Source organism: Callionymus lyra, chromosome 8, assembly GCF_982586985.1.
Source record: "Callionymus lyra chromosome 8, fCalLyr1.hap1.1, whole genome shotgun sequence".
In the NCBI taxonomy this organism is placed as follows: Eukaryota; Metazoa; Chordata; class Actinopteri; order Syngnathiformes; family Callionymidae; genus Callionymus; species Callionymus lyra.
In genome coordinates, this window is record NC_141825.1 from 13104597 (window position 1) to 13129993 (window position 25397).

The window sequence follows — 25397 nt, forward strand, 5'->3', positions numbered from 1 at the left end:
GACACATCCCATAGTCTCTGAATGTACTCATTAAACTGGTACTCTCATAAGTCCTGGATCGTGGGTAAATTCCTTATTTTTAATAGACATTCGTCTCTAATGAAGTTGCAACATGACCATAATAAAGTGATTTGTGTCATGTGTTGAAACACAAGGTGGTGTCTAGCCACTTACCTTTCATCATTTCTTAACTAGTCGTCCACAACCAAGCCCGAGAGGAAGACAAACAAGAGGAGAGATTAGTGTTGTAATGTAACAGGAGCTTAGCCGTTCAGTGACCAATAAAACCGGGCTTTAGAGAGCAAGAGACGGGCTGCGATGGTTTTGATGTTGGAATAGGAAGTGTTACATGTTGAAGACGGGTCACTTGAATACAACAAGCCTAGAATAGCTGGTTATGTTTGCTATTCAAGTCAGGATTTCACCACCTTGCAAAGAAGTTTACAAGCGATCCATATGGACATTAGTTTATTCATTTCTATCATATATAGTAAGTAAGTAATTTTTATTTGTATAGCGCTTTTCCAGACCAGGGTCACAAAGCGCTTAAACAATCAAAACAATACTCAATAAAGTATATACTTTAAAGGTCAAGATAAAACTGATAAAACAACAGGAGTTCCAGAAAATCAAGGAAAAGCCTGAACAAATAAAAACGTCTTAAGGTGTTTCTTGAAGGAGTCAGTAGACTCATTTTAACTACAAAACAGTTCATTCAACTTTGGAAGATTGTAACAAAACTTTTTCTATATAAAGAAGAAAATATTATATACATCAGAAAACTTTTGTAGATCTTGAATGTCTTCTCGTTGTCGTGTGATACAAGACAATAAGATAAAGAAATTAAATATATCCCAAAAGCTTGGAATTTCCTCAGAGGTGGAGGTGCTGCTGCCTCGTCGGGGTGTATTGCAGCTTTAAGAGTCCACAATGCCTTGCGGTGTCCCACTTCCAATGCCGTGTATTTACCAGCAGGAGTCATGAAGGGAGAGGCGCTTGTTCCTCGCGTCGCTCACTGAAGCCCAGAGCGCGGAGGTTCTCGCACGGGCACGGAGGAGGAACTTTAGTCCCTCACGACACTGGTCTGCGGGAAGGACGTGCGCGTCTGCAGTCTGTCTTCCGGCCGCTGCTCTCGCTACTTTGTCGCAGTTCGTCGGCAGTGATTTACGGGGCAATGCTGGAGAAGGACACGTTTGGAAGATCTCGTCTCTTATTCACACGTCCTGCACCTCCAAACTTCTCGTCGAGCTCCGGGCTGGGGATCTAAAAAAGAAACAAACAACCGCCTCCCGTCACGAAGGTAAGCGGGTGTTAGCTAGGATGAGAGATAACGGAAACATGAGTGCAAGAGTTGGACTGCAACTACAACACTGTATCGCCATTTCTCCTCCTCTGTCCCACCGAGGAGACTCTTGTCAGGCTAATAAATGTTTTTTAGGAGGTTTTCCATGAATGGCTCATAGTGTGCTAAAGTCTCATTCGAGTAAACATTCCTTCAGGGCAGTTTCAAAGAGAATTCTTAGACATTCTCATTGTGCTGTTATAAGTAGATAAACTCACCTTTAAGTATCACATGTTCCTTCACTGACCATCAGATGGAGTACAGATTTATTGAACTTTTACTTTTGAGTTATTAACCAAATAAACTTGTTGCATTAATTATAGGGGTGTGTTGAAAATAATCTGGCAAATCTAAACATATCCCAATTTTGGCAAAAATACAATATCTTGCGATACTGTATGAACAATAATATATTTGTAGTACTTGACTCTGTGTTGCAAAATGTAAAGACCGCATTAATCTTGACAAAGTCGTAACTGCTTTGATTTGTTTTGAAACTAAAATGTCCAAACATGAAACCGCTTTAAAAGCTGATAAGAGTCCACTGTATCCTCTCGTCCTTAGTCATTGCTGTGATTGTTTTATTTTACACACTCTTTATTGAACTATAAACCATAAACAAACTATAGTAATGCATAAATTCGTATGATATGATTCGCAATCCTTCCCCCAAAAAGTTTTGTTAATAATCCATACAGTCCTTTCATGGAACAGAACGTCGCAATTTAACACCATGTCGATATAGTCCAACACCCCTAATAAATACCGTAATGTCTTGAGTGGCGTCTATCAAAAGATGCTCTCTTTGACTTCAACATGTTGTTTGGAGTGTCCGGGGATGTTCCACACAGGAGCCCTTTAAAGCTGGCAAGCCTGCCTCGACCATGGCAAAGAAACAAAGATGGCTTTATTTCTGGATGAATGTGCCATCCAGATGTTGGAGATGCTGCCAGAGCTGACCACTCGAACGTAGGAGGCCGCCCCCGGGGCCTAATAGTTTTAATATCAGCCAGAGTTTTCCGCTCTGCTTTTTGGGCAGCCATGGGTTGTTTTTGTCGGAAATGCTGTGACTTTGACAGATGATTTTGATTTATTGGTCAATGATGTCATCTAGGCAGTCATTGAACAATCCACAAATATTGTGATGATGTCTATGAACGATGAGGTGGAGGATAAATAAGTCGTTTTTTCATATGGCAGAAGATACTGTGATGGAAAAAGAGAAGGCTGATGTTGTTGAGGACAAGAGATGTGTCTCAAAATGACTAATAAAAGGATGTATTATTTTTAGGTACATGTTATAAAATTATTAAATGATGAATATTCTATCTATAGGCACTTTTAAGCCTCTTAATTTAAATTATTGTTAAACCGTGCATTTTGAGTTCACCCACTCCCAAATAGAAAATACGTTTATGTATTTAAACATAGTTTTCTAATACTGATGTCTACTTTTTCTGTTCAAACAATAAATATTTAAAGAAGAGATGCCACACATATAGTAATGCATGTGTCATCCTTTTCTTGAACACATTAGGAGAACCAAAGCATTTATACCCCTTCATGATTTAATTGAATGTCGCTGGGTTGCAGGATAATAAGTTGATACAATGGGAAATCCAGTTTCACACTCGTTGACTTTTGATGAGTTCCCGATTGTTGCCATTGTTTATTCCCAAATATTATTATGACAAAGCCCACCCCTCCGACCCCCCCTCACCCCTTATCTGTGAGAAAAATTTGTGTTGTTTCACTTTATGGTTGCATTTCTTTTTATCTGTTGACTGTTTTCTCAGGACAAATATTACATCAGAGGATATCCAAGTTTTCTTATCTTCTACTGCACGGCTCATTGCATTTTCGCTGCACAGGAATGTCTGTTATCAGTGGTGCTCTGTGGCATGAAGGTCTGTTTCTGACAACAGTCGACACTCTCTTACGTTGACACTTGACAACGGGAATCTAAGACGACGAGCCTGGCATATTGGAGTGAAACACTATCTTATCTTGTCCTTAGAATTTGGTACAATCACGCTTTTCTTCGGTGACCTTTTGATGTCCCTGAATATATATATATATATATATATATATATATATATATATATATATTTGGTCATAATAGTTTATATTGTATTATTCTATTGGTGGTTGTCATGTTGGGTATCATCATATACTTACACACAGAAACACACATACTCTTTAGAGTCATCTTTATTTTTGTTCAAGTGCTGTAAATAGCTGTCATTGAAACAGGACTCATTCAATTTTACATCATTTGTTGTACATGTTCCCAAAGTAAGAGTGTTTCTTACATGTGCTTTTGAGAACCTTTCTTGAAAAGTAGGTTGTTCTGTAAATACACATTTAGAGAGAAGCTTGATATTTAATAGAGTAGAAGAAATGGTGCAGGGTAATAGTTTTATTAGTTTGTCTGACCAGGTGTTTTGATCGTTTAGAACATTTTATTACAATGGTTCCTCTTCTTAATATTAATAACATGCTTGTTGGCCTCCCTCTATATTTTAACACGGGAAAAGGAAACTCTCTCCATATGTCTTTCAAACCTATTACCCTGGTACTTAAAGTCAGGATAGGGAATTCAATAAAACATCAAACACATTTTGCATTAGCAGGTCCTTGTTTTCCTGTTAATGCCATATTTGTTGAACTGCAGGAGCGGGACTATATTTTAAATGGGTTCCAGAATCAGTAGGTAATGTACTGTAAAATGATTAGTGTAATTATTGCCAATAATTAAATGTGCGCTGCATCATTTAATGAACGTTTTAAACTTGTTTTTATTTTTTCTTTACGTTTTTCAACTGTTTAATTGGATTCATCTGTGCTGGAGAGAAGTCTCTTTGTCCTTCTCAAAGTCTTTTAATCTGTCCTGTGTCGACGGTCACTGAAGCACATTAATTTCCTGTAGGAAGAACAACTAGAGCAGAACTCTGGAGCAGTATAGGAAATAATAAATCAGCGGTACCTTTCTAATTTTCTCTTCTTAACATGGAGTTTCGTGGTGCAGTTTTTTTTAATCTTGAAACACGGTCATTCTCAAGTTGGGGCGTGCATGCGACAGCTGAAGACGATTACAACGGTGATTGAACGGAATTGAGAGACTGTCGCATGAGTGTGACTGCGAGAATAGAATGTAGCGTCTCAGATTAATTTCACGACCCCGTCTGTGTCATATGAGCGGTTCATAATCTATTAATAATATTTCATGACTCGCCACGTTAATGGGACAATCTTAATAAAGCTTTTGTTATCACATAATTCAAAAGCAGGAGTGGTCTATGAATAAAAAGTTGTATCTGTCGATGTTTAATTCTTAAAGTGGGAATGGAAGACGGGGGTTTCATTCTCCATATTTTTCCTATGAAGGAACCATAGTACCACCACAACTATCCAGAATCTTTGTCTGCTGTAGGGAAGCAGTCGCAAACGTGCCTGTGAACAATTACAGAGTTTAAATTGCTTGCAATTGTATGTCGCTCAGCACGAAGTGAAAAATCGTTTCAAGTTTGCTTGGTCGTAAGAAAGGAGTCGGCTACAAGCGTACGTTCTGTTGTATGAAACTGATGCAGCGTGGAGGCTCACTTCCTCGAAAACCAATTGATTTATAGTATTTCTGAGCCACTGGAGTGCTTGAGCTGTGTGTTGGCTGATGTATGTTTGCACATGAGCGGATTCAATACCAGACATTTATTCGTTAAACAATTGTAGTCATTGTATAGAAAGGAATGATAGTCAAGCGTACAAGCTTCATGTTTAGATGAAATGTAAATCATCATCCAATCACAACCTATTTTTTTTTAAAATTATGAAATGTGTGTGTTCAAACTTTAACTATAAATGTGATAATCTGTCTTTTAATATCTAAAGTATATTGTAGTAGGAAGAAAAAGGGTTATCTTCCAGTAATCTAAACTTGTATCTCCTCTTTATTTACAACATTAGTATTTAAATAAACTTTATAAGGCATATAAATAGAACGATTGTCTTGTGAAAAAGTTTGAAAAAACAGGAAGTGATGCCACTGAATAGCGCATAATTGTGGAATGGTCTTGGATATGTTTATTAAGTACCAACATGTATCCGAAAACATTTTTTTGTATTTCGGGTGCCTACATTCTAGATCTAATACATTTCAAGACATATTCAACTGACCTTCTGGAACTTGATCTTAAGCTGCTGGCTAGACCTTCTTTGAAACATTCATAATAAGCAATTACATCTCTACGTTTGATTTGTAAGCCTGCATTTGGTTACGACAGATATCTTCTAGAGAACCTTTATTTACTCCTGCATGGCTTAAATTCTCTCCCACTGGAAACCGTCAACATTTCAGAGATAAAGACAAGTGAAGAAAAAGCATGACCAATCACATCATCATGTATTATAATGTAAATGTGCGTCCGTCACATTAGAGGCTGCATATCTGTAAAATGCATGTCATAAATAAAAGAAGCATGTAATGTGAGGAAAATAGGATTTTCTCTCCCATCTCGGTCGGAGAAAAGAGGATTTATGATAGGGCTGCTGTTGAGGCTGAGCTTGGCTGTTGGGGAAGAAAAAGATCCATGAATACAGGAAGTGTCAAGGAAGTTCATTCTACATTCTGGGATTGCAAGTACGCTGCAGATGGAAAAAAATGTTTTGTTTCGCCGGTGTTCTCGATTAACATTCTAATAACCAGCCTGAGCACATAATTGCTCATTTTATTGAGCCACGGACTACTCAGGATTCTTCCCGTGTGGCATATTACAAAGTTTTTTTTAAATCCGTGGGAGGTCTCATTAATTTTCTTTCATGTCGAGTTATTTGTAATGAGGTTTCCTGACTCCATGTTGCAGCGATGACATGTCCAGTGGTCAATGTCAGCAGGGGACGAGCTCCACCCTTAACCTGGTTAAACCATATATGAAGGATGAATAATTGGCTTTGTGCCTCTGATGTCAATGTCACTTAGAGTGAGTTCTACGTTCAAGTGTATTTCTGGTGAAGATGCTCAAGAGAATTTGCGGTAGTTATCGAAGTCAGATCAATATTGAATGCATTTATAAGAAAAACATAAAGTACAACATCCATAGTTAATAAATATTTCAATTAAACGTATTATAAGAAGTAGCTAAGATGTGATTCCCTCTGCTCCCTTTCAACCTTAAATCTCAAGATAAAAGTGTATTTTAAATAACATGATATGTATTTAAAAAAAATGGTTTCAATTGATGCGATTAGATTGACCATTGGTCAATGTTGTTTCATAGAAAAGGAAAACCAATCATAGCAGAAGCTCTACTTGTAAAAGTTTCTACAAGCAATACATTTTAACCGTTACCTGAACGCACCACATGGGAATTATGATTTGTGTAACAGCACCAGTGGATGGAGGGAAGAATAAGGACGGAGACAACAAGTTGTTGAAAAGCTTATTATTTCTTTGACCTTGGTTGTTGTCAACAGCAGCATGCATTTTGGAGATATTGTAAACAATTGTAAATACATTTTAGCTGAACACATGGTTTCTTCGTTCACTATTTAAAACGACTTCTACATTTGGTGTTCTGTCCTCATAGTTATGAATTAAGAAACATTCCAATATAGCGCAGCTCGTGGAAAACGGGGCCCCTTCTTTTCGTTTGTAGTATTTTACTTTTCAGGCTACAGGAATAAGCGCAACACCACAACAGCTTTTTAGAATGAGTCCGATGATAGTATGACTAGACCTCCTAAGAAATTTGTAGCAGACCCAAAATCAAGGTTGTTGTCTTGAATATGGAATGCCTTCCTCAATCCCACCCCAAGAAACACGACCAGAGAAAGTAAAAACAAAAAAAGGCAAACATTGAAAGTGATGCTGATGCAGCAGCTGCACAGGGAGCAGGCATGGCTTCTGGAACACATAAGTATTAAGTTGCAAAAGTTTTGCATTGTTTTCTCCTTTGGTGGACTAGTATATTTTTCTGGGAATAAAAAAAAACTTCAATAATTACCTAAATAGTTTTTTCCTGCATCATCATCGCCATCTTTCCTCTATTGTTTTGAAGTTTAATACAGAAATTTTGTTCCAAAAAATAGTCAGTTTTGTACTATGGCCCGAAAAACATGTATTTTTAAGGTGCAATAATTAAATAGAAATAACTTTTATTCAGTACATATATGTTGTTGTATTCTGTTGTACTTTTTTTTAATATTGGGAATTTGAAAGTCCCACACTTGTATGAAATGACATCCATATGTCCATAAAAAACAACCTTTCAAAAGTATGCCCCGAATACCTTCATCTCCTCATGCTAGATGTTGCAGCAGCGAGTCTGTGGTGATGAGACACCCACGGGTCCATATGGTGGGTTGTTTACACCAGCAGCCAGTTGAAACCTACTCACTGCCAACATGGTGTGTTTCTGGAGAATCATCATCATCATTGTCGTCACCTTCATCATGGCTAAGCCGGTTCTGTTCTCCCTCCTCGACACTATGAGAGGATGGTGAGTCCACAGTGCTCAGCCAGCAGATACGCAAACCAATGTAATTCTCCTGCTGTTGATCATCACTCAACTTATTCTTTAATAGAATTTACTCCATTTTAAGCTGCTTGGCAGAAGATCTTTGAGCGGGCATCTCCCCAGGCATGGCTCCGAAGGTCCTGAGGAGTTTGCCCGGCTAAGAATGGCTCTGTGCCTGCACTGCTGTGCTTCAATCATCTATTTAGGGTTTTCTGGGTTAATCTTAATGAATTTAAATGCTACCAGACCAGAGAGAGTGGCAACTCTAGTCCGAGGTGTTTGCCAAGGAAACCACTTGTGATCGATACACATGACAATTTCACACACAGTTGCGACCGTCTATCTCTGTGTCTAATGTTTTATTACTTGGAGGAGGTTCAGTTCTGGCTTTCAACCCTCCCCCCTGTCCTATTCACCAGAATACCCAGACTCCCCTCCTCCTGATCCTCCATGCATGCTTTGCATCAAGACCTCCTCAAACAGGCTTAAATAAGATGGTGTTTTGGGTCCCTACAGAGTAATCTTGGAGTGCTGGCTTATGTGTGACTGTTTTCAAGTTCCTTCCATCCTTCAGCCGGTCAATGCCATTTAAGGACAGTCTGGACGGAGGACAAAAGTGCTGCTGACCAGCTGTGAACTCGGCAGAGCAAAGTGAAGCTTGAAAGTTTGAAGCTGTGAATTCGCCTCTAATTTAAAACCAACATTTAACTTCAAAATTATGTATATGTTTTTGGTCAAAAATATGGTGTTTTCATAATCATGGCAAGACCATGTTGAGAAAATCGTACGACATTTGAACTTTCAGTATGAAGTTGACGATCAAAAGAAGATATTCATGCTTTAACTTAAGGGTTGAGACAATAGTTGGAACATAACATGCTCCCACTTCTGTAATTACGGCTCCGCTTCGGAGTCTGTGCTGTGTAACAGTTAGTGTTTCAATTGAGAACGATGACAAAGTCGTGTAATTACAAAGTATTATAAGCTGTCAACAGAGATAATGATTAACCTAAACCCGCAGTGTTCGAGTCACAAGTCTTTTTTTGGTTTTCAAAACATGCATTTAGTGGCTGAGATTGACAATGTCAGTTATTTTTCCAGACTTCAAAGACTCTCCCGAGATAATTCTTTGCTTGCATAAGAACGGTGAAAAGTTGAACTCAGATTATGAAATGAGATATTTCAACAATAAAATCATGATACAGTATATTGGTGGTGCAAGCAGTTCAGCAAAATGTATGTATTGAAACTTGTATTTAAAGTGTCAAGTCATAGCAGTTATCTCCAGACACTTTCTATACTATACTTTATAGACGTGGAAAAAAGGTCCCAGTGAGTCACAAAACAAGCATTTTGTGACTGCCGAAAGGAAAACTTCCTTATAACCGAAACTTTTACATACTAGATGTTCCAATTGTGACCATTCTATTCCTTGTTAGTAAACCTTTAAGCATTACGACAAACTTGTACGGGAAGTAGGGTTTTGTCATCCCTTCTGCTTCACATTTGGTTGATTTGTCCAGTGATTTGATCCTAAACTGGCAACCTCATGTCTCAAGAGTATAGAGTGTCCTCCCTCTTTTTATTTAACTCTTATTCCCATTCTAGGTTAGTGGAGAATCGATACATATTTGTCCCGGCTATATTGTGTGAGAGACGGGGAACAACTTGCTATAGATGATGGTGTAAGAATTTAAAGGCAAGCGGCCATATGGGTGTTCTCTGAGCTCCCTGGTTTTCTCCCAAAATGAAGTAAGCCCCACAACCCACCCAAAGGTTACATCAATGGGGTGGGCCTTGGAACTGCTCGCTACGGGTTGTCCGACTAAAGATCCAGTCGAAGTATAACACAATTTTATATATAAGAAATGAACGTGAATTTTTCATCAACATGTAACTCCCTCCACTCACACTGACTTGCAGACAGAATTAATAGGACTAGGAAAGTAAGTAAGTAAGTAATATTAATAATAATTGAAGAGCAGCTCGATTAAACCCATTGCTCCAATCCCTAGCCTTTGTGTCGGTGTACTTGCAGGTGAGAAAATCAAATTATTCAGAGAGTAATGTGACACAATCATTCGGGACTGAATATTCTGCTGAATAAAGAAGCGGCTCAGGACATAATGTGATAATGTGTCTTACATGGATCGACCATATCTTTTCTTTTATACCATTACTGATGATGTTACATATTTTATAGTCCATTTAAATGAGTCGTTCATTTACGTGTTTTAACCATGATCGTACACTTGCATGTTAAGTTATGAATAAGAATTTGTTGCTACATTTATGTCATCATTGCATTTTCCAAATGTATATGACATGACGGCTAATGCTAGAGCTGGAGTAGTTTACTCGGATACATATAACTCTTTCTTAGCTAACAGTTGCATCCTGGCTTAAAGGGATAGTTCACCAAAATGTTCACTTATTTGTCTACTCGCACTCATGTCTACAAAGGGTTCGGATTATATTTTAGAGTAATGCATTTATTTTTGGAGTTATAGGCAAAAATGTATGTCCATTTTAATGTAGCGACTGGAGCTCACTTCCTCCAAAAAGACACACTTAAAAACATCCAAACACCTCCATGGCGCTCGTCTTTAATGTCCATCTTGTATAGCAGCCTCAACTATATAACTATATATTTTAGGCTTGTTTTTAGCGGAAGATCTCTGTCCATCAGTGTAAATCTTCCACATGTGCACTGGCACTTGCAATGTGTTTCAATAAGGATAAACTTGTAGCTGAACTCGAAAAAGGAACGGCTTACTCCCAACCTAATAATCCCAACCCTTAGTTAACCCTTAGTTGACCCTTTAAGATGAGTAGAAAATGAGTAACATTTTTTGGTCATTATCACTTTAATTAACTTTTAACTATACTATCTTGTTAGCTTGGTCCAAAGACAATTTCTTTTTTTTTTTGGCACATTATTCGTGTTTGTATGTATTTATTAACTGTATCTTTGGACAACAAAAGGCTGCTCATGGTCATTGTGGCAAATATTTAGAAAGGAACTTGATAAAGCTGGCTTAATTTAGGTAGTTCACTTCTTAAAGTTTGCTAATTGTGTGTATACTCGGGATTAATCTATTAATTTTCAACTGCTTCTTACCTTAGTGTAACAGGAAGCTAGTCTGTTGTAGGTCACAGAGACAACAACAACTAACGCACTAGCGTCCTCGGACAATTTGGAGAACTTGATTTACCCCTGTATTATTATGTGTGTGGAAGGACCTGGAGTAATCCCAGGTAAACTTGTGGAAAACGCAAAGACTCGAGACAGAAAGGTCTTATGTTGCCTCAAACTGGATGGGAACCGGCAACCTGTTGCAATATGGCACCGTGCCACTTCATCATTCCTCCGTAATATCAGATTTTTTATTTTGCGTACTATCTATCTTAATTGTATCTATTGTCTTGTACCGTTACTGGAATAGTTGAAAGATTACTTCTATAAAAGTTTTAACTGTATTGTTAGCATTTATATCAATGAAACAATTACTAAGACTTAAATGATGTTGGTTTTTGAAAGTTGTGGGTTTCTTAGTCATAATATTCAGAGACTAGTTAAATAGCTCATGTTGCAAAATGAGCAATAAATACTGCAAAAGTTTTGTTCCCGAGTCTGAGAGTTGTGCACATGGCTGAGGGTTAACGGTGGTCATGAGTTCTTTAAGTTGAGCCTCCACATTGAAGGGAATGAATGCTCAGCTGCAGCTTAATGTTTTCACCAGACTCCGAGGGGTTGGTGGCCAATAATGTGGATGACTTTGTGAATGTGGGCCGGGGGGGAGGTGTAATTGGTAGGGGGGTTGCCGAACAAAAGAACCTTTGACTCTGTGGTATAGGTGCAGTGAAGGTTACATCCACGGACTGATAGCGATCAGGAGAGATGTCATTCAACCAAGGACGACGTAAAGCCTGTTTCATATACTGTTAAATTGCCGGTCGACCTTGATCCGCGCTTCATTCTCCCTATTGACACGCCGGTTAAATCTCACAACTGCATTATCGAAACGTGTGCTCTGAAAAAAAACACAAGTTTTACCTACACCATTTTGTATCCTCCTGTGAAGCAAAAAAATCTTGCCTTAAGTGCAGACGGTAGCCCACAGAGCAGCGAAAACAACACTGGCACAAAAACAAAAGGCTACTTCACTCTCCTGCGTTATGATCCCTCTTGGCTCTCCTCGCTTTTTTTTTTATATAACATTTCAAGCCTACTCTATTTTGTTCTCTCTCCTTCTCTTATGCCAGTCATTAACTTGGCTTTTCCGGCTCTGTCTTCACTGCTTCCATGCATCTATCTACACAAATGCAGGAACTGGTCCTGGGAATGCCTGCTGGCAGCATTTCCTGCACCCCCACCCAACAGACTTGTACCTATTCACAGCGGATCCAAAAACAATAACGGCGCGTCTGGCTGCCTCCGTCAGTCCAGTTATCCTTTAGTAATTACCTAAATGATTGTTATACCTCGTATTAATATGTCTGCCTGCTTGTTTGTCTCTCAACTCCTGGTTCTGTGGGACCGGAGTTTCTATTTCACCTCGGGCCCTCGGCACATCCTAAAACCGTTTCCTGTTCTCCCTCCGCAGAGGTGGGCAGCCGGGGCTTCAGCGTCACTGGACCCTTCAAGAATGTCGGGGCCAACACACTGCCACAAAGCTCCTCAGTTCTGACCCAAAATGGAACTCAAGGTCTGGGTGGACGGAGTCCAGCGGGTCGTATGCGGGGTCACCGAGGCAACCACTTGCCAGGAAGTGGTCATCGCTCTGGCTCAGGCAATAGGTACGTCCGCCATGACACATCAAACTGTATAAACAATAGCGTGCTAACTACACTGTCCTGGAATGTGTGCGTGCATTGGAATGTTGACGCTTGTTTTCTAAAACTAAGTCACGGATTCTTCTGGACATTGTTATTTTATTGTCTACAAGGAAAAGTTGGTCAATGCTGGAGAAATCAGGGTGATTTAAGAGCAAGGTAAATAAAATTTAAAAAGCTCATTATAGTGTTAATATTTATTTATTTCTTGGGGTTCTATGGGGTTTAGAAAAGTTATAATTATAACTTTTCTTGTTGCTGAAATGTGCACAGAAGTTGTATTAATATTGTTGGCAAAGTTGACACTTTTAAAGATAAGATAATCTCCCAGCATACTTGGAGTCTGCAACCATTTCGTCTTCATAAAGTAATGCCAATCAAATCTTCAGATTTTCATTTAAAAGCGAATATGAGTCTGTATTCGCAGAGACTGTTCCTGGCGTTCGCTGAGGAAAAAAAAGTTTGGTTTTTGGGGGAGGGAGAGGCATCATGTGCGGGAACGGAGCCAGACAAAAGGCTGCTGTGACAGCTGGATCTCATTCAAACAAACCCCCACAGCTCCACCTCAATATGAAGGCTGCAAACGTAGCGGCTTGATTAAATCTAGTTTCAGAGTACAGTTGATCAGATGAAGGTGTGCAGCGGTCCCTGAAAACCAAATAAGTGCCACCTCAATCTGCTTTTTCACGTGTACCCTGATGCCATCATGGGGAGGTGAGCAACCTGAACAGGGTGTGGATTGAGTTTGGAGTTGTAGTGTTGTTTGTTCGTGATTAATTCTTGCTCTACACTCCCACTTGAAGCCCTGTATACACAAATGCATTCCATCTCCTCTGCAGTCAAAACTACTGACCTAAAACCCCTTGCATTGCTGAATTTACTCTTTAATCAGCATCTGTGGGTTTTGAGGATTTACTTGTTTATTTGGCCAAACATGTACCTAATTGAAGCTTCAAACAGCTGCCGCAACATCCAGATAATCCCTCCCTCATTTATAATTGTTTTAATGAAGTCCGCTGCTTATGTCAAGACAGCCAAACATCTGGTTTGATATTTCATCAATGATATGTGGCATTGATGCAATTTGGAGCTCTAATGTCAACCAACTGAGCTAGCATTAGCTTTGGTTTTCTCTAGAGACAAGAAAACGTTCCATCTCCGAAACGGGATCCTCATGTAGAAAGCTGCATTCACTCGAAGAATCTGGAGCTCAGTCATCTGTTGGTAGAACTAGTTTTTATGAGCTCTGAACTAATCTAATACAGGTGGTTTCGGTTTGCACTTGATTCCACGTTTTCAGTTCCATCTGATTAACCTAGTGGATGTACACCAAATTTTAGATTTGCAGTGAAAGATAGTAAATCTTTTTAAGAAGTATTTTGACTTTAATTCTCTGATACTGACAATAAAATCAGACTTGTAAGTGCTTAATGAAGTTTAAGATGGTGGTAAATGTCCTTGTTGGCTCTGGACTGCCCTTGAGTGGCGCAGAACGCCAGGCAGGGTTGGCAGTATAGCCTCCTGTTCCCCCTCAGTTCTGGCTACAGATCCTTACTGTTTCTTGTGCTTATGCATTAAAAAACAGCTCAAAGTACCCGCCCTTTGTTGGCCGCCTTAGAAGGAGTGACCTCTCCGAGTGAATGAAAAATGAAGTGTGAGATTGACAGGTGGATTGGGGTGGCATCAGCAGTTTTGTGGACACTGCACCGATCGATTGTCATGGATAAAAAGAGGGATAAGACAAAGGCAAAGCTCACGGTATAGCACTCGATCTACGTCCCTTCCCTCACTCAAGATCATGAACAGTCGATAGTGACTGAACAAGTTTGCACGTACAAGTTGCAGGATTAAGTTTTACCCATGAGGTGGCTGGGCTCTCCCTTAGAGATGGGAAAAGAAGCACAGTCACCTAGGAGAGGCTGGGTGTAGAGTTTCCCCATTAAGAGGAGTCAGTTTGAGGTGGCTTGGGCATCTGATTAGGATGCATCCTGGTGATGTGTTCAAGGTATGTCCAACTGTTTGGGAAACTGAGAGGGGAGACTAAGGGCCACCTATGGCCTGGGAACGTCTCGGGGTCCCAACCGAAAAAGCTGGAAATTGAAGTTGGGGAGTCGAGAGGAAAGTGAGTGTAGTTGCTGCCCCTGCGACCTGAACCGTGATATATGGAAGAAGACAAAGACAAAAACGTCAAACATCAAGTGTCTGATTTTAAAGATAATTCATTCAAGGTCAACAGGCTAGTTTTAGAATTTGTGAGTATGTTTGGATTGCACTATATTTGTTTAAATGAGATTAGAAAAAGGTACATTCTACTTGAATTTTTTGTTAGACAAAGCCTTTACAATTCTAAATCAGGCATCGTCTTCATTTTTCTGAAGTCTGATAATGATGGGTGATAAAAACACCCTATCACTGGACATATGTTCTGAGGGTCCAAGCCAATCGAACTTCTTGTCGACTTTGTCTTTAAAAATCTATCAAAGGGTATGTTGTTAATCCTGATCCTATGCTTGTTTTATTTGGTACAACAGTTAAAATTGAAGTACAGTTTGGTGTCATAGTAGTAAGTTAGTAATAGTTATTTGTAAAGCGCCTTTCCAGGGTCACAAAGCGCATGAACAATCAAAAGCAATACACATTTAAAAATACCTAAAAAAAAAATGTAAATCTCTAAAAGGCCAAGACAAAATAAGACAAAGACAGGAGTCTCAGAAAATCAGGGAAAAGCACAAATAAAAATGTCTTAAGATGATTCTTGTAGGATTCAGTAAATCCCTCAAACACAGAGGGAGAGGAAGATCGTTCCAAAGCTTAGGAGCAACAGTCTGGAAGGATTTCTCTCCTCTGATCCTGAACCGTGCTCAGGAACCATCAGTAGATTCTGATCCACAGACCTCCAGAGCCCAAGCTGGGGTGTAAGGCTGGATCAGATCACTGATGGAAGGTCTGACCATGAATAGATCTGAAAGTAAGAACCAGAATTTTAAAGTTGATCCTGAAAGAAACTAGCAGCCAATGCAGAGTTTTAAGGATCGGAGAAATGTGAGTTCTTCTACTAGAGCCTACAGAATTCTCGCTGCAGAGTTTTGTATTAACTGCAGGCGAGACAGCTCCTTCTTGTTTAGACACAAAAAAAAACGTAACAATATTCTAAACAAGAAGACCCAAATTCATGGATTATAAGCTCCATATTGTGTTCTGACATTATTCTCCTAAATTTTTTAGATTTTTCTCAGTTGAATTCACTGAAACTGCGCCCAGAAAGGTATGACAGGAACCACTGTAACACAGACCCTGAAAGTCCCACTCCATCCCTCAGTCTTCTCAGCAGGATCTGGTGATCAACTGCGTCAAAGGCTGACGACCAGAACCAAGAGAACCAGAACAGTGTATTTACACTTCATCAGCCGACATCATGATGTCACTGAACACTTTCATTCATTCACTTTGGTTCTCGCCCGAAATATTATTTTATTGAACTGGATAAAACCCTTGTCCTTTCAATCATAAATGGTGAATACAAAAAAGTATACCTAGGATCTTGTAAGACGCTCACTCATTTAAATATTTGTTTGAGTATAAACCGTAGGGTTAGTTCTGGTTGTGCTGTGTTAGAGGACAGCATCTTTTTATGGCTGCTGTCTAATCCAAATGTTTGAATCCAATCTTTACCTTTTGCTCCAGTACAACCCATGCTGTGGGTCTCCAGAGCCGCTCTGAGGACCCCCGTTGATTTCATCTGTCAGCCTCAGCTGTGTGTGTTGTTCCATCTACAACATCTGATTATGTTTGTTTAGCAGCTCTAGCCTCATTTCGCCGTTTTCCCCTCGTGCTTGCACAAGCAAGATCACTTTTAAATTCACGTCTTCTGCTTTGTCTGCACCAACCTTACAAAGGTTTCTGTGTTTTGCACCCAACAATTTAAGTCCCACACAGGCTCCTCCTGAGGTACAGCAGGTCATTATTCATAGTCCTTAGATCTGCTGCCCCCGTGTTCCATATGGTGCCTTCAGGAGCACTTGAGCAGACTGCATTGACATCACTTCCCACAGTGGGGAAAGTCTGACTCATCCCCCCACTCTCCTGCCAAGCTGACAAAGCAGCGCAGCCCCCTCCTCCGCCGCTCACTTTTTCGATTATAAGATTAATGGCAGGTGAAGTGATTACAAACCAATATCCAACAATGCCTCAAACCACGACTCCGATAATCAACACAAAGATCAGCATCACTCTGAATTATACGCAGATATTTTTAGACCCTGTGGATCAAATTGTTTTGTTTTTTTAACGCGTCATGATTCCAAGAGTTGACGTGATTAAATCCTAAACTCATTTGGACACAAAAGACGGAAGTTTTCATTGCACCTGTGATACACAATTGTGTGTTACACTCTGTTGTTTACAATGCTGGGGGTGGTAGGAAATGTGAACAATGGAATGAATGAGATAAAGTGTACTTGAAATGGCAGCACTTACTATTACTGTTGTAGTAAGCTGTGATCTTTTTCCCTTTTATTTTTTTTTTATTTTTTTTTACATCAATTCATTCATACTTACCTTATCCCAGCTACTCTCAAAGACACACAGAGACACCACAACCTTCATACACACACTCGCATCCACAAAAAACTTTTGAAAAAACGTAATGTTTTTGGACTGCGGGGGGAACAAGAGTCCCTAATATAGGTCGCCACCATTGTGTTAATGGATAGTTTTGCAGTGTAAATGCAGCCACAGTAACGCCCACAAATCACCATTATCTGCTCATTGAAGTTTTAATTGGGTCAAATATTTTTTACATCGAAAAGTGTCATGATGGCTTCTTTTTCGTGTCCACTCTCACTTGTCATTTGTGAAGGTTGATGAGTAAGTTCGGATCTGATCTCCAATAACATCCATGTTGTGTTGCAGGTCGCACCGGCAGATACACTCTGGTTGAAAAATGGAGAGACACCGAACGGCACCTCGCGCCTCACGAAAGCCCAGTGGCGTCCCTCAACACCTGGGGTCAGTACGCCGGCGATGTCCAGCTGATCCTGCTCCGCACGGGCCCCTCCCTGACCGAGCGCCCTCCGTCAGAAGGACCCCCTCTCAGAGGACCGGAGCGAGGACTCTACCGACAGAGCCTCCCTCCTCTCGCCAAGCTGCGGCACCCCAACGACCGATCTCTGCGTCGGCGAGAGCCTCGTAGGAAGTCCCTCACCTTCACAGGAGCGCCGAGAGGACTCCGGGAGATTCTCGGTGGAGGTCGTGGTGGAGAGTCTGCAAAGCAGAGACTTCTGATGGGAAACGGTGGTGGGCACGGTGGGAGCGCCGCGCACGGTCTGTGGGCGTGTCGCATGGAAGACCTGGTCCGACTGATCGGCCTGCAGAGGGAAACCCTGAGCATGCTGGAGAAGAAGCTGCATGCGTACGAGGCCGAGCTGCAGGCCTGGGCTGAGATGCAGGGGAGTCCAGGGGTAGGAGCGGATCCTAGCGGTGGACTCATCGAGGAGATCATGATGCTGGAGAAGCATCTGAGGAAGAACGAGGTGGAGATGGAGGAGGAGGAATTCTGGGCCACTGAGCTGCAGATCGAGCTGGAGAGCGAGAGACAGCTGGAGGAAAGGCTGCAGGAGCTGCGTGGACGACTGCAAGGCTGCGAGAAGGAGATCGGGGAGAAGCTGGCGATGGTGCAGGTGAGATGTCTGTTAAGAATCTGTGGATATGAATCACGATACAGAGCAACAACACAATATATTTCAATGCTCTAGGAACAACGATATATACATGTGGTATTTAATTTTGACAGTTCTTAATGTCTTCTTTGTTCTTAGTGACAGTTTCTTATTATCAGACATAATATAATCATATATATTTCCTACATACACGTAGTATCGTCAAGTACTTGACTCTGGTATTGAACAGTTTACATACCACATGACTCTCGATGAAGAAGTTACTGCTTTCATTTGTTTTGAAACTAAAAAATGTGAAACATCAATAACTTTAAAAGCTGCTGGAGTGGACTGTATCCTCTGGTCCTCAGTCATCTACGGGTCCTCGCGAAATTTCATTGTTCCTTTAGCTGTGAATGACGGAATCAATAGGGACACAAAAATGATCAAATTCGTGAACGTATGCATGTGAATTGAAATTTATAAAAAAAAAAAAATCCGTCTTGATTGAAATATAAACCATAAAATATCTATGATTAAAATGTCAATAAAGTTTTACCTTACCTTCCCTTACCTTAATCATATTAAGCAAAAACTTTTTTTTTGATTATCAATACAGTACCATAATAATATTGCGATATTTAAGTGTATCGATTATTTATTTATTAGGTCACGCCTCTAATTTCCGTGCAGATATAACTTCTTAAGTTTACAAATAACCTGTCGGACTGTGATCAGAAGTAAAAATGGGTCCCTATGGAAAACCTGTGTCCATCAGGGAGTGGAGGCGGGTCTGGAAGAGGAGCGGCAGCAGAGGGAGCGTCAGGAGACTCAGTGGGTCAACGAGGCCGAGGCTCGCACTCAGATTCTGAGAGTCAAAGCCGAGCTAAAATCGCAGGAGAGACAAGCCGTCCAGCTGGAGAGCAGCTGCCGAGCCGTCGACCGCTCGCTCGGCCAGAGCAGCAAGAAGCTGCAGGTGAGACGCTCGGGGGTCCAGTGTGTAGAGGCTTGGGACGGGTTTTTAGGACTTTAGGCCGGCTTCATGAACATTTACAACTTTATAGATCGCTCTACACATTTCAGGTTGAATCAGCAGCTGCTGGAGTTTTAGTGTCTGAACACATCACAGTCTTCATCATTCTTTAGGTGAAAATCAGGAAGATTCTATCTTTTTTAAACATCGAGCCAAGATATGTGCTCTTATTTGATGTGTTAAACCTTTATTATTGAAGCAGCCATCTTTAACCCTGAGGAAGTATAGGTCAAACTTTATATATTGTATATGATTTTTTAATGTTCTTTTCATGTTAATGTACAGTATCTAGATTTATTTTTGTGCTAATATTTGAAAAACACTGTAATTAAGAAGGCTTTAGTCTGTTTTTCCCCTGAAGCATCGTTTTTTTTTAATTTGTTATTCATCATTCAAATTGATTTATCTGTTTAATCTGCAGAATTGCAATTACATGTCATATTCGTTCATAAATATAATGTTTCAATTGAAACGGGGAAGTAAACGGATTAGAATTCAACATGAATGGCAATGTAAGTTTGAAAAAATATAATAGTTAGCGGAGGTTAAAAAGCTTTTAATGACTAATGGTTTGCTAAATACGTGCTCGCTGGTGGAATTGAGAGCGAGTGCAGTTTAATTAGCAGCAGCTTGATGTGGTGATCCTCCGGAGATGCTGGAAGTGCTTGAGTGTTTGTTTTCCTCCTGAAGGACATGCAGCACGAGCTGGAGCAGCTGACCAAGGAGCTGCGGCAGGTCAACCTGCAGCAGTTCATCAAGCAGACCGGCACCAAGGTCACGGTGCTGCCGGCCGAGCCCGCCGAGGATGAATGTTCCGGGATGGGTAATGAGATCTGTTTTTTAACCATGTTGTTATCAGCGGAACGTGTACATGATACTAGTGCGCGCTGGAATGACTCTGTCTGGACTTGCAGCGACACATTCTTTCCTCCACGACTGCTGGCACTTGTGTAACACCAGCAACCGTCACTTTGAAGCTCTTTCAACTCCAGTTTCGGATGTTGATAATGAAGTGAATCAAAATTGTTGTCTTGAAACTTGATCATCTTTGTCAGTTCCAAGTTTCTCCTCCTTCGGCTATTAATCTCCAAATTACTTTCGCATCACTTATTGAAATAATCTGGTTTTTAAAAGGATAAAACCCAACTTTTTTTTATATCTATGATTTGGATAAAATTTTGCATAAAGTTACATGATGCATGAAGGTGAGTGATGTTGAATAGCAGACGCCATTTAAGAGTCAGGATGAGTCAGAAGATGCTTCGGCTCCATCACCGATTGTCACCAGAAGAAGCCTCAGGTACTTCAATAAGAGATGAGTTAACAAGCTGGAGTCGGAATTCTTTGCTGCTTCATGTTCAAATATGAGACAGACGCTGCCAACACCAGCAGCCATCTGCCAGGAGCTGAGATGAAACGTGTCTGTGGTGGACCGTCCTCACTTCACTTCCACTTCCTCGCTGTGAGATTTACTCCCATTAGAGCTGAGCAAAGTTAGCAACAATTGATGTTGGTGGAGAGCCGGACGGGAGCTCAACTGATCTTTTTTTCTGTTTCACTCTCATATCAGAGGTCACAGCATGACCCGAGAGTCAAGTTAAGGACTTTTTTTGAGACTTGGAAGTAATCATTTTCTCTCCGTATTTAACATACCAATCTACAAAGTGAATGAAGAATAGTTTACCACCTGAGGCTAAAATCCCTTTTAAAAATATCACTTTAATCATAACCCAAGTTTCCCATAAAGATCTCACCATATAGTGTCTGCAGTCAGCATCGCTTTCTTCTAGCTTTATTTATCTTTAGCCAGTTTAAAAGTACATTCTCAATAACAATGACCTTAACGGCTCCTGTGATGCTTCGCCGCCCAGCCAACCAATCATTGCTTTAAATCACTGTCGACATAGAAACATAGTATTGTGGCGAGCAATCAGTGTTTTTAACAATATGAACTATGCCAAAGAGCTTTTCTACAACATATTTCAATATTAATATTGATATATAATATTATATTTCAATATTAAACCCCAGAATCTACTATTCTATCAAGTATGTGTTATAAGGTGTAACTGTATATCTGCTAAAAACGGCAAATGCATCATAAAAATCAAAATAAGTAGGAATTTGCCTCGTCAAGACCTTGGCTCCTGTTTTTTCATCAGCAGAAAATGTTGGCGGTGGATGGTGTTGTTTTTAAAACTGTGGAATAATCATAGTTATCAACATTACTTCTCATATTTATATTTTTACACAAGAACATCAGATATTTTTGTCTTTGACACATCGGAAAAGTTTTCATTGCAATCCATTTTTTCATTAAAGGAACATCATATAGGTTTCAAGGTGTTGTTTCTGGCGACCCCGTGTGTCAGAGGAGTGTAACTGCAATGTCATTATGTCTACTGCGATTTTAAAGTATATATAAATTTGAATAGCCTAGCTTGGGCAACATTTCAAGCATTACATTTAATTTCTTTCATAGGGAAAGAAATTACACTATAATGTAGCTTTTAGTTCATAGTTCTTGATCTTCTTAAATAGATTTTTGAGAGCTCTTGAAATGGGGCTCACGCAATAGGCAGCAGTTTTGTAACGTGACCTAAATGAAACATCGGTGAAGTCGCTGTGTAGCAAGAAATGTTCCGTAACTCACTCGTCTGCGATTAAAGCCGGTGTTTCCTGTAGGAGGGATTCAAAGCTGCTGAAATCCCTCGGCTAATGTTTTCTCAACCAGTAGAAAATATTCATCTGACTAAGTTGTATAAATGTTTAAAAGAAGATCAGATCGGACCAACTATTCCATATAAAGCAGTTATTCCTTCTCGTGTGATTGAAAATAAAGGATCATCAGCACGAGCACATTCCTCTCAAACCTCAAACATGTAGCTCGTCTTAAACGTCTCTCGACCTCCTCACAGTCGAGACGCTGCAAGATTCCAACTGGCCTGGGATACTTTAGAAACTCTTCATATCCCTCTCAGTAGTGCTTTTCAAAGCAACTCTTTAAATAATTAAGTTTTTCCCTCACAAGTCTCCGAATCTGGAGCTTCTTCAGGGCTGCTTGTGAAGTCGTCATCAAAGTGAGTATTTAATTAACGTGGTGGTCTTGAAATTCTCTCTGAAAAACAAGACGAGCAGTTGAGGATTTCAACCCTCCTGATTAATTCAGGAAATTTTGGCATCATTAGTTGTTGTTTTTTTTTAATTTACATCCTGAGTGAAGGTGACTTTGCTAAAACTTTAACATATAAGTTTGATTGCGTCATTACTTAAATCAAACACCTAAATATTGCGTAAGTACTTACACTTGAAAATGTTTTAACTTTTATGAAAAATTGCGACACGCTGCGAACTCGCTTTTTCATGGCTCAATACTGCCCCCCTGTGCACAGATGCTTGTACTGCTATTCTTTTATCGGTATTTGTTCAAGATTAAGAGCTTTATTCGCCAGTACATATTGGTATATACTGTATACATGGAACTTTTCGTGGCTTTCGACGTCTTCAGACTTGGTGGTAGCAAAATTAAGAAGAGAATTATAGATGAGGATAAATGATACATACAAAATGATTAACAAAAAATGGTGCAGAATGAAAAATAAATAAACACAGTGTAAATTAACCATCAAACAGTGCAGTAACTTTCTTATCTTGATCTTTAGAAAGTGCCTACTTATTAGCTCTCCCTTTATTCTGTTTTTATTTAATATCACAGATTCTCATTAATATTCTGTTGCAGTATTAATATTTATTTGTTTTTGTGTTTGACAAGTATGAATATTGTTTAAAAATATAAGCTTGCATAGTATCTCAATCAGTTCTTATGTAAAATATATATATATATATGTTTAATTTAAAGACAAGGTTGTTTGTTAAAAACGTATATAATGAAAATGGATGCATTTGAAAATAAAACCGATCGTATCTGTTTTTAATTTCCTTTTTATCAAACGCCAATATTGCAGATATTTAAACGGCCTGATGTTGCTCCTTTTCTGTGTTAGACGTCCGGTACAAATGTTTGTTTTCATTCAAAGAAATCAGAAGGAAACAAGTAAAATATATAATTAAATGGGTTACCTTTATTTTAAGTAAGAAATGTTTTTTTTGTCAAAAAGTTCCAAATATAAATAACAAATTGAGGTTATACACGATTAAACGGAATAAATGCATATTTCAATTTATTGATTTAATTTGATTTGTACAATTTAATTACAAATGTATATCTTAAAGCAACAATATGTAACATTTTTACTTGATTGTTTTTGCAAATTTTTCTATTTGGATTATTTTGTCTGGACGCGTCACATGACCACCAAACTACTTTACAACAGCGTTTTCATAGGAAGTACTGAGAGACGTTTTCAACTTACGGAAGATAAAACTTACTAAACAAGAGCTTATATCTCGATTAGTAAACTAATGGTGGCACAGCAGATATTTTATAGTTTGATCTAGCTTTCGTTCTTTATTACGGCATTGCAGTTGCACTTTTCCAACACTTGAGGTCGCCAGAAACATTTCAAAACATGTTTTGTCCCTTCAAATAAAATATGATTGTGACGAATTATTTTCCAACGTGTCAAAACATTTCTAAGCTTCCTTTGTAAATATGAAAAGAGTTCGCATGTCGGGTAGAAACGATGACATCTACTATCATATGCCATGTTTGACGCTGATCTGGTTACAGTTGACTCCGTCTGTTCTCAGATTATGGACCCATGTCTGGATCCCTCAGGCGTCCTGCGTCCCTGCACCCCATGTCCACCCACCTCAGAGTCCTCAAGAGTCCCCTGAGCTCCGGCCTGAACCCCGAGGGGATTTACGTCTGACGTGCGACGAACTCGGTTCTGCTTGACGGGATATTTCTTCTCCCTGAAAGAACTTTAATTTTTTTTTATTTCCTTCTTCTCCTCTCAACCCATCGAGCCGCGGCTGCAACACTCCACGATGCACTGCTGTGAGGAGGAAGCGTAAGTGAAGGACCCGAGAGACAACGTCACGTAGCACTAGCTGGATGTTTTGACTCTTTCTTTGCAACCATCAGGCTGTTTGTGTTCCTCGCCCATGACTCGCTTCTCGTGGTGATCATACAGAATGGCCTTTAGCGTCGTATCTTTTGAGAATCTTGGTATGCAAGTCCATGAATTCCTTAATGCCTGATGGAAGTAATGAAGGATCTATAATGAAACTATAATCTTACCTTGTAGCTCTGATTTCTGTTCAACTATGCACAAATACTTTTGTTACCGATGAATGTTGTTTTCTTAGCTTCGATGTAGTGAATGATTCTATTTTATTAAAGAACCTCGGATGCAGCGTCATCATTCCCGCGACGGAACAGTGTTGACTTTGATATAGTATATATTTTGCCAGAGGGAAGAGGCGTGTTGGGATCAGTGGCCAAAGAGTTGCAGGTTGTGTTGCATGATTTCGTTGTTACTATAGCCATATGTGGATGTGTAACGCAGCCGCACTGCAGTAAGTCTTTAGTTCTGAAGGCATGTTACCGAGGATAGATGCTCAGAGTGTGTGTTTGTGTGTGAGTGTGTGTCCGAACCGCCCAAGGTGCGAGTCCTCTTAGATTGTAGTCCAATCACAGTAAAGTGCCTTACATTCATCCTCGTGCAGTGAAAGAAGGTTTTAAAGTTGTCGTGAGAAAAAGTTCATTTTAACCGTAAGTCAAATTAACACTACTTTATTTTTTTGTTCCATGTATCGCATTTATTGTCTTACTTCCGTGTCGAACATTATGTTCTTGGATGAATGTTGCTGTCTGAAGTGGAAATCCACCATCAAACAATCACAAACGCTTCCAGGCGCTACTTTTTAAGCGATAAATGACGGTGAATTTCCTCTTTAAGAGTCCACTGTCCTAGCTGTGACCTCCGTTTACAAGTGTTCCGTTCAGAGACGATGTCAAGTGTACATATGTTTTTATCCACAGATGTTTGGCTGTTACTGGCTGCTGATGTGACATGATGCATGATTCAATAAACCAACTTATTAAAAAATGT

At 39.8% G+C, this 25397-nt stretch overlaps 1 protein-coding gene across 1 annotated transcript; it reads left to right on the forward strand.

The window, feature by feature from the left end:
• Window positions 1-971: 971 nt before the first annotated feature.
• On the forward strand, window positions 972-25397 carry rassf8a (Ras association domain family member 8a). The gene is made up of 6 exons (XM_087797209.1): window positions 972-1300; window positions 12462-12654; window positions 17602-18368; window positions 19126-19323; window positions 20071-20203; window positions 24091-25397. Exons 2-6 carry the CDS (start codon window positions 12552-12554, stop codon window positions 24210-24212), a joined length of 1323 nt encoding a protein of 440 aa, XP_087653335.1. The 5' UTR covers window positions 972-1300; window positions 12462-12551; the 3' UTR covers window positions 24213-25397.

Bases quoted from the DNA above. Each gene is read 5' to 3' on its own strand.
- rassf8a (XM_087797209.1), top strand. From the start codon at position 12,552: ATGGAACTCAAGGTCTGGGTGGACGGAGTCCAGCGGGTCGTATGCGGG. The intron at 19,324-20,070 runs GTGAGACGCTCG...TTCCTCCTGAAG, and splicing joins AGAGCAGCAAGAAGCTGCAG to GACATGCAGCACGAGCTGGA. The intron at 20,204-24,090 runs GTAATGAGATCT...GTCTGTTCTCAG, and splicing joins GGATGAATGTTCCGGGATGG to ATTATGGACCCATGTCTGGA.